Source organism: Porites lutea, chromosome 3 (assembly GCF_958299795.1).
Source record: "Porites lutea chromosome 3, jaPorLute2.1, whole genome shotgun sequence".
Taxonomy (NCBI): Eukaryota; Metazoa; Cnidaria; class Anthozoa; order Scleractinia; family Poritidae; genus Porites; species Porites lutea.
The window spans coordinates 44702383-44712705 of NC_133203.1; the positions used below are offsets into that span (position 1 = coordinate 44702383).

A 10323-nucleotide genomic window follows, 5' to 3' on the forward strand; every position below is an offset into this window, starting at 1 on the left:
CACACTTTCTATGGGTTTACCGGCGAGATAACCCACGCAGGATGTTGGGAGAACACGAGAAAAGCTTGTAAATCACTCGCCTTCGGCTCGTGATTTACAAGCTTTTCTCGTGTTCTCCCAACATCCCGCGTGGGTTATCACGCCGGTAAACCCATAGAAAGTGTGGTCTATTGCTTAATTGCACTCAATATAAGAGGGTCCACAATAGGTTTGGCGGGATGCGGGATTGGGCTATTTTTCGTGGTGATACTCGGGATGACGGGTTTGACCTTTTCTGCTGTTGCCTGTACGGACCTGTTGGACCTGGACGATTCTTTGGACTGAGGGTTTGTTAAGTAAGTCTGGCCACGGTATGGCCACACCAGCACTGATCGAAGTGGACAATCACGACAATGTGGTAGACATCATAAATTGTGGGCTCTGTATTACGAAAAAGGTGCCAGTGGGAATGCGTTTCTTCCGAAAAAAACATTCAGAGTTCCTGTTTCCAGGCAAGTGAAGACCTTGAAAGTCGTAAAAGAAACAGTCGAGGGGAGTCGACCTGAGTTTTAGAGTTCAAGAGAACTCACGAGAAGTCTGAGTTTCAACCACCTCAATATCCTTGTATATACGGCAACCAGGAATGTCAATGGACTTTGTGCCCTGCGCTACGGTAGGGTAGGGTAGGGTAGCCACTTTGGATGGAGAAGCAAACTTCCTGCTTTGAAGGGTGTCCGCATTTGGTCGTGCTATTCGATTCAATAACAGGTTTATGTTTTCATAAAAGATACCATTTTCTCAGTCTTTACGAACTGTGTGTTTATATACATTTTCTATGTCCTACACTCCACATAAACAATTAACAGAATTGGCTTCATCGCCTGATGGAAACTAGCAGCAAAGCAGTCGAATCATCGTGAGACAGACAGATAACATCAATCTACCTAACTCCAAAAGTACAGGACTTAAAATATCGAAGTAAAAATGTACCGATGCGCGGACGAAAAAATAAGCAAAACAGAAAATAAAGTTACGTTCGCTTATTGTTATGTTGAGAACCTTGACCATCAAAACTGACAATTGTTAAAGGGTAAGTCTTATATAACGTCTTTTTCACTAATCAAGCAAAAAAACTCGTTAAAACATGGGGCGGGATCGGGATTCAGGCGTAAAATAGAGCGGGATGGTGGGATTCAGAAGAAAAAAAAAGCCGGGAAAGCGGGATTTGAGAACCCCCATTGTGGACCCTCATATAATGTGACTGCCCAAACCACAGGCAACGCACGCTCACGTTAAAAGTGTGTTATGTAAATTTACTTTCTCACAAGAGAGTCGGTGTCGTGTTACAAGCGATCGTTGAGACTTGAGAAATAAAATACTGTGGTCTGCGAACGCTAAATATCATTTTTACTTTTTTCTATAAACTAAATAAAGGAGACCTACCTTGTCTCCTTTATTTATGTTATAGAAAAAAGTAAAAACAATGATATTTAGCGTTCGCAGACCTTGTATGTTATTTCTGATACAAAGTCCCAACGATCGCTTGTAACGCGACACTGACTCTCTTGTGAGAAAGTAAACTTGCATAACACACTCATAACGTGAGCTTGGGATGCCTATGCCCACACTAACACGTTGGTGGTTTCTTGATGTTGCGGATCACCAAATGACGTCACCTTTAGCCTGTTTTGTGTTTCTCACTATCATAAGGTTCAAGTTTTTATTCAACGTTTACAAATCCTCATTTCGGCAAACGAATGCAAAATTTCTGTCGGTTTCTCAGTACCGACAAATTCACTGACAACTTTTAACTTAATTAAGCGACAGTTCAACTGACATGAACCGACAAACCGACAACTGACAAATTTTGTCGGTTTGTCAGTACCGACCAATTCACTGACAAATTTTGACTTAATTAAGCAAGAGTTCAACTGACATGAACCGACAAACCGACAACTGACAAATTTTGTCGGTTTGTCAGTACCGACAAATTCACTGACAAATTCTGGCCAGTTTGAAACTTGACCTTAGCAGCGGCTACAAAGCAGTGGACTGCTCCAGAACAACAAAAATGCGGAGTGGCGCAGTGGTGAGAGCACTCGCCTCCTACCAATGTGGTCCGGGTTCGAATCCTGGCGTCGACGCCATACATGTATGTTGGTTGAGTTTGTTGTTGGTTCTCGTCCTTGCTCCGAGAGGTTTTCTCCCGTGTATTTCGGTTTTCCCTCTCCTCAAAAATAAACACTATCAAATTCCATTTCGATCTGGAACGCACGGACACGTTTCGACGACTTCTTGAGAACTTGTAAATGCTCCGTGGGTAAAAAAATATCAAGTTATATATATATATATATATTTTTTTTACCGGTGCCTAATTTGTACCCGAGCTCGTCCTTAATTGTACTCCGGCACCGGCACCGTGCCCGAATTCCAGCGTGGGTACTTGAAAAAGCGGGTGTGTTCACATGGCCACCACTTTTTTTTTGTTCCTTAGCCAATACCTTAAAAAAATATTTCATTTCATGCTCTAGGTAACTATGTTTACTCTGCATTGATCGATGTAAAACGCAATTTCGAACGAAATATTCCATTTAAATGGTTCGTTACTTTAGTTTGCTTTACTTAAAAATCGATTTAAAGGGACACAGTCAGCTATGGGAACGCGCTGACCTGGACACTAGTTTTGCAAGTTTGAAAAGCGTTTATCTCAACCTGAAATTAAATGTACTTGTCAGATACATCTAGAAATCCGCTCAGTCTTGCCTACTGTTTTATTAGATCTAAACTGAACCGGGCTGCCTCTCATCCCTCTTCTGTGACAAATTAGAATCTCTTCCTCAGAAGATACAAAGGATGAAACAGCTGAAGACCTTACAAAGACCTGAGAAAGTTGCCATTTTACTCTCAGAGCACTCGTTTTTCTGAGATATATAACAATTATTCACCGAAGTGGAGGTGGCTAGTATTGGAAATTTTCCAAGGCCGCGAAGCGGCGAGGTAAATATCCAATACTAGCCACCGACACTGAGGTGAATAATTGTTTTAGTATATACTAAAACAGTGAGATAATTGAGCACAAAATGATGATTTTTAACTCATTTACTGTTGCCAACGATTACAATTTTGGCGGTCGTCGCTTTTTCTTAGCGACAAATAAAACTTTTGAAGGCGTTTGTTTAGCTCTTGTGGGAAAGTTTTTTCAAAAGGAGTTGTGAATTCTGTTTTTATTTAAAATAATTCTGTAAAAAATATTATTAACTTTAGTTTTAAGCTTATTTATGAACAAGTCAACTAAATAAAGTAACGCAAGACTTAAGCTTAATTTGCATTTGTAAACAAAAATCTTTTTCACCGGTTTTTTCGATAACTATTCAAGTCAAAAAGACAAAGCTTTACCTGTTAAGACTTCCAAACCGAACTTCGTCACCTTCTTCATGTATTTCGGAAATAGCTTGCTTGATTAGTTGTAAAATTTCTTAGTTTGTTACGGCAGCAAACCGGGAAAGCATTTTGCTCGCAACCTACGCGAGTTTGGCGTCGCTCGCTCGGAGGAACTGGAGGTGAATCAGTGAATAGTGCAGGATATTCACTGATTGAGTAGCCAATCAGAGCGCGCGAAAAACACCATCCACTGTTTTAGTATATACTAAAATAATATATACGCACGATCGTCGATATTGATGGAATCCCTAGTTCTAGTACACACAAGCGAGACATGCAGTGCTAAAGAGACACTCACGTCCCTATTGACCTTAGGAGATGTACTTGAGTGTAACAGAATTCTTTATAAAGAATTCAAAAACTGTTTATCAAGGTGTGACTGTGACACGGTTATTTTTTTTTTTACTAAAAGAACCCGTTCGTTGACGAATCACTGCTAATTACTCTTTTGATACAACATTTTTGAGCAAAGATGACCCGCTGTTCTTCATGTTCCCTCTGAAAACTGTTTATGGCTTAGGCAATAACTTGGCTTTCTACTAAGTCCACAACACATCATAGGCAATAAGTAAGAAAATCTAGGTACGAAGCCCATACTGACCCGATCTTCAAGAAGCAAAAGCTCTTGAAATGTCAAGAAATCCACTTGTTTTAATTAGGCCTTTTTATGTTTTCACTCTTATCAAAATTCAATAACGTTTTTTCAATGAACAACCAAATACATAATACTAGGAGTGCTCAATACCAGCAGAACCAATACCAGCACCGTTTACATTCAAGTTCCATAGTTTTACAACTCTCTGAATGAATGGATGGATGGAGGGAGGGAGGGAGAGACGAACGAACGAACGAACGAACGAACGACTGAATGAATGAATGAATCTCTCCTCCTTCGCTTTCTCAGGACCTCTTCAAATCGGGCTTAAATGGAAAAAAATGACTGGCTATACCCCTGATTTTAAATATGGTTAATTGAGCAAAGTGGAAACCTTTCAAGAGAAATGTAGAGGACTATCTTTGAGTACAAAATTCAGAAATCGTCTATGCTCAAGCAAAAGTTTCTAGTGTTTACAAGCGATTGTGCCGAGATACCGCGCAACATACTATACTGGATAAAGCGCAAAGCACTGCAAAACATAATTCTTTCTACTTACCAGGAATAAATACAGTGTATCTTGCTATAAATCCACGGGCTGTTACAGAACCATCAGTAACAAAACGTACAATCAAGGTTTCGTTGTAAGAATAAAAAGTCGAATCGCTGGAGAGTGAACCACATAAACGCCAAGGAAGCACACCACTAGCATATATGACAGCATTTTCAATTTGTATATAGTCGTAGGGACAGTTAGTCCCACTTTCTATGTCCATGTCTTGAATGACCAACTTGACGCCATTTCCTGTACTTGCCATGATTTTCCATTTGCAATTGTGGTTATTACCATAATTTCCCGGGTAAGAAGGACTTGTGATGATGCCTGAAGTCCCTGTCAGGATTGCCATATTTGGACACGCTGACGCTTTAAGACAAGAGAATAATAACACGTTTCGTTTTGGAAAAGTTGAAACACTCGCCATGTCAAGCTCGTGGAAAAGAGAAAGAGATTTGACTTCCCACAACAGTGATCGGGCGTTTTAATCATAAAGTAGTCAATTTATCCTGGTGTTAAAGGGGGTTTGTCTCGACGATATTGCTGTTTTTAGGAATATTACGTGCTGAAGTCATTACTTAGTGGCTATACACTTATACAAAATGCTCCTTTAGATTTATGGAGAAGGTCCCAAACAAAATTTTTCAGACAGCACTAGCCATAATTATTTTTTGATAATTTTTTGCATTGAAAAGGCTGGCCATTTTTTCAAGTTTCAATCTTCCTTGCCATCCATATTAACAGACAACAGGAAACGGTTTTAATGCCTAAATATGGTCTTATTCTTGAAATTCAATTGATTCGAAAACACGCTTTAGCTTCTTAAAAAGGTAAAAAATAGCGTGACACAGCCTCTTTAAATAACTTGGCACATCAGGGGCACCTAACGAGAATTAGTTCAAAACCACTTAAACATAGCATTGTTAAACGTATTTTAGTATTTAAACGGTAGATATAGGCATATTTTTATCCCCTAAATATTTTTCATCTGTTCGGACTTCCTAGCTTAAAGTCTAGCGAAAATTATAGGGATCAAAACTTACCCGTTCGAAAATTCCAGCCAGAAAAAAGGCTCCCGAAAATTCTAGGTAACCTTTTTAGGGTAAAAATCCGTTAAAAATAGGCAATGATACCATTTTTTAGATGTTCGAAAATCCTAGGAGAGGCAGGCAAGCAAGAAATTTTACCAAAAATGCTCCGAAAATTCTAGTTGTCAAATCGTTTTCCGAACAGATATTTTCCTAACATTGTCGTTGGGTGCCCCTGATACATACCGTAAGAAATAGCTCCATGGAATTCCATCGATTTCCGTAGAAAAATTTCCATGGCATTCCATGGGGGATAAGGACATCAATTTCAATGGAATTCAACAGAAAAATTCCACGAAATTCCATGGAAACTACTGTATCCAATTCCATTGATCTCCATGGAGTTCCATGAAATTCACAGGAATTAGACCATGGAATTAGAATATCGCATTGAGTTACATATGTAAATGGAATATATGTATTTACAATTTTCCACAGATTTAGGTGTCACTGCAAATTACTGGATAAGTTCCCTTTATTAAATAGAAAACCGCTCAATCTCTTTTGAAAAGTTATAAATACAAGTTACTTAAGCTCAGTAAAATCAAAACTCACTCAGAACAACAAGTTACTCTAACGTACGTCAGTAAATTTTTAGTGACTGACAGTTAGTCAGATTACGGACCTAACTCTTAACTGTTACAGGGTGCCTGTACTGAGTCTCTAGACAGCCAAGTCCAAAGAGCAACTACTCAGCCTCCCCACCCATGAAGCTTATGACTAGTCAATCACTTCCCCCAAGCTCTGCTAGTAGTGTTTCGGGCAAAGCCTCCCGGACTATGAAAAGTGCATCGGGAAATCATGAACAGGAGATGAGTGGACCTTCGGACATGGACGGTGATTGAAGACTGGCGCAAAAATAGATAATACAATATAGAGTCCAAAGAAACGCTAAGACTTATACGGGATAGCTCAAAATCAAGTGAATGAAGATCAAATGCAGACTGAATAAAGTAAAGCCAGTTGGTCACCTGTTCACCGCACTCCATCACTCCGCCATAAAAAAACGACAACACAAAACAAGTTAACCAACAATCTCGCTTAATTGGAAGGTGGGTGCCCGGGATACCCAGGGGCGTCCACTGTGGCCAGCCAGCCCCTAGATAAAAAGCTGCCCCCATGGCTGGCAAATATCCCCGCAACCCAGCCATGAGCCCCCATTCCAGGCAACCGTCACACTAATGAAACAGTGGAAGGAAAAAAAAATAGGGATGGGAGGGGGGAAGACGCTAAATGAACCGCTCCACAGACCACTGCACAAATGCTCGACGAAAAACTCTCCGATCCTAGCCGTGTACAAAGCTACCACAAACCATGTGAGCCTGCACTTATGGGATTGACCGCTGGATGCCCGCTAAGCTCGTGAGCCGCTTGACTGCTAAACTTATGGACCGCTTGACCGCTTAACTTGTGGACCGCTTAACTGCTAAGCTTCTGAACGGCTTGACCGCTAAGCTTATGAACCGCTTGACCGCTAAGCTTGTGGACCGCTTGACCGCTAAGCTCGTGGTGGTTAACTTAGTTAAATTACATTTAACCAAATTTAACCAACTGCCTCGCTTAAGTGGAAGGTGGGTGCCTGGGATACCCAGGGGCTTCCACTGGCCAACCAGCCCCTAGATAGAAAACTGCCTCCATGGCTGGAAAATCCCCGCAACCCAGCCATGAGCCCCCATTCCAAGCCGAAGAGACTCTCCGAGCTGACGCAGCCAGATCGGAGAAGGAAAGAGGGGCTCAGGGCTGGGGGAAGCCCTGGCCCCGAACTACCCAAGTCCCGAGGCACCCTACAAGGACAACTAGGAAAAGAGAAAGATACGCAAGCAATACCTGTCAAGTGAGAAGGCTTGCTGCCTCCACGACAGTACTAACGGGAGTGTGAATATAGATCTGATACGCATCGCTGGACCATCTGCCAAGTGTCTTGGTGAGGTGATCTGGTAAGCCACGAGAGGCTGCTGAAGTAGCAGCGCCAATGCGGAGGCTATGACCAGTGTAGCAACCAGGGACCCCAGCAGCGGAGAAGATAGATTAAATATTGGATGTCAGCCATTGGTGATGTAGAGGGGTGACATCAGAGAGAAGGAAGAGTGGGCCGGAAGTTGAGCCACGGAGGTGTAGATACTGGGTAAGGGCGCGTACAGGGCAGAGATCACGTTTACCAGCACCAATGTAAATATGGCAACCTTGGCGAAAGGGGTTTGTAGATTTTAGAGCAAATGCGGTATTTACCATCTTTGCCCTTTATTTAACCTTAGTTTGCACTTTTTTGCACCAAATTTGCACTGAGTAAATTTGGTGTAAATCCAATTTTTCGTGCAGTGATGGATGAATGGTGGAGAGTATCAGCAAGATGACAGCAGAAACGGATGAGCATGTCTTCACTGGCTGGAAGAGCTGATCCCGAAGGAGACAGGCTGTGGTCCTGAGCACAGAAATCCAAGAAGCGGCTTTGGGCCGAAGCATAAACTTTCCTAGTAGAAGGGGCAAGCCCCTGAGTCAAATAGAAGTGGCATTTATCTCACAGCGAAGTTCCAAGACCGAGAGGAGCTGCTGCGGAATCTGGGTTGGAATGGAGTCTGCATGAGGGGCTAGGCAGCGAAAGCGCTGAAACTGAAAGCCAGACAGGGAGTCAACAATGGGGTTAAACTTCCCTGTAACTGGGGAGGCAGTGAACGAGAAGGAGTGGCGAGCTGCCAATAGGGACAGATAGCGAACCAAGGACATCATGGTAGGAGCTCTTGAAGTGCCAGACCGCAGAATGTCCACCACTGAGCGGTTATCTGATAGGAAGTTGACCTGTTTGGAGGCCCACTGGGGACCCCAGAGGTAAGCTGCCACGACGATAGGGAAAATTTCCTTGTACTGGATAGACTGAGAGACCTGTGTTGGGAGCCATGCACTTGAAAACCTGTGACCCTGGAAGACTGCTCCGTAACCAAGAGCCCCAGAGGCATCTGAAGAAACCTCGAAGTCGGATAGTGGAGCCCACTGGGGGTACTGAAGGAAGTTGCAACCATTCCAAGACTGGAAAAACTCTTGCCACTTGGCTAGGTCAAGAAAGAACTCTTGATGGAGACGAATCGGGTGGTCATCGCGTCGAAAGGCACATAGCAGGTTGATCATTCGGCGCAAGAATGAGCGACCTTGGGGTACGACCTTGCAGGCATGCTGAAAGTGACCTATTAGAGACTCCAGTTCCTTGCGTTTACACCAACGCTTTTGTGACCAATCCTCCAACAAGGCAGTCATCCTATCCAATTTGTCCCGAGGAAGGCGTGCCAGCAGATTAAGAGAGTCCAGTTCAATGCCCAGGATGGTTAGGCACATCGATGGCCCTTCTAGTTTGTCTGGATGGAGAGGGATGCCAAGCTTAGAAAAACAGTCAATTGACCTGTCCACATTGTGTTGACAGACAGAGGAGCCGGGAGGGCCAAGAATGTGGAAGTCACCAAGGTAATGCATCAGGAAGGTGACATCGTAGTTTTGCTTGGCCACCCACTCCACTAAATCTGCTATACATGTGAAGCTATATGGAGCTGACCTTACACCGAAAGGCAGGACCATATCAACATTAAAGGCACCACGCCATTTCATACCCAGCAACTGGCGATCTTCTGTATGGACTGGTACAATACGGTATGCATTTTGCACATCAAATTTCGTGAACCCCACCCCAGCCGCATTATGACCGCAATAATGTCATCTACCTTCATGTACTGCATAGAATAATCCTCGCCCACAATTCCGTCGTTGACACTGTGGCCCGCAGGGCTAGACAGGTCCAGGATAAGACGCCATTTCCCAGGTTGGTGGCGTTTGGGGATGACGCCGAAACGACTCACATGGAGGACAGGGAGGGGAGGCTGGGAAAAGGGGCCCGCCACCCTGCCTGTCTGAACTTCCGATTGCAAGTAACTGTCGATGACCTGAGGATTTAGGAGTGCTGACGCCACATTCCCCGTTGCCGACTTCAGGGAACTACTCTAATTGAAGCCTAGGTGAAAACCATCGCGAAGGCCTTGGACCACGTATGCGACTTTGTCTGGGTTAGGATGATGACAGAGTTTATGCTGGAATCTATCAACATTAATGGGAGTAAGCTGAGAAACTGGTCTTAAAGGACAAACAGCTGGAGAACACAACGAATAACTGGAACTTGGCAGACCCTGCTGCGGAGAAGGTAAAACAAAAGGACAACGCAACTCTAACGCTGAAAAGTTACCATGAGAACCAACCTGAACAGAAACAAAACTATTTACAGCTGAATTGGCTAGAGGTGGCCTAGCGGCGGCGGTGACCCCCCTTTGACTGAGAAGGGGAGCGGGACCGTTCTGTCCGTGCGGACCGGTGAAGGCAGTGGATGCGGGGGTGATCCCCGTGGCACGATTCACAGGAGTGACGAAACCGGCAGCGACCAAAGGGCCAGCGACAGCGCCCATCGTTCCAGGAGTGGCAATACTGGCTAGACCGGGGGTTGCCTGAAGACCCAAGAGGCTCTGTTAGTGACGAGATAGAGGAAGTTGAGGAACCTGAAGCAACTGAAGTAGTAACCGGAGATCTGGTGTGAAAATTGTGGAGGTCTGGGTGCATGCGAGACCAGTCGGTTGAACCTGAGGCTGCGGCTTCTTTTCTGAAGGCGATGTCGTAGAGGAGCCACGATTTGT

General features: G+C 43.8%; 1 protein-coding gene across 1 annotated transcript; it reads right to left on the minus strand.

Annotated features, from left to right (window-relative positions):
- Positions 1-8155: 8155 nt before the first annotated feature.
- On the minus strand, positions 8156-9223 carry LOC140932380 (uncharacterized). Its single transcript, XM_073381994.1, has one exon. It carries the CDS (start codon positions 9221-9223, stop codon positions 8156-8158), a length of 1068 nt encoding a protein of 355 aa, XP_073238095.1.
- Between the last annotated feature and the right edge of the window lie 1100 nt (positions 9224-10323).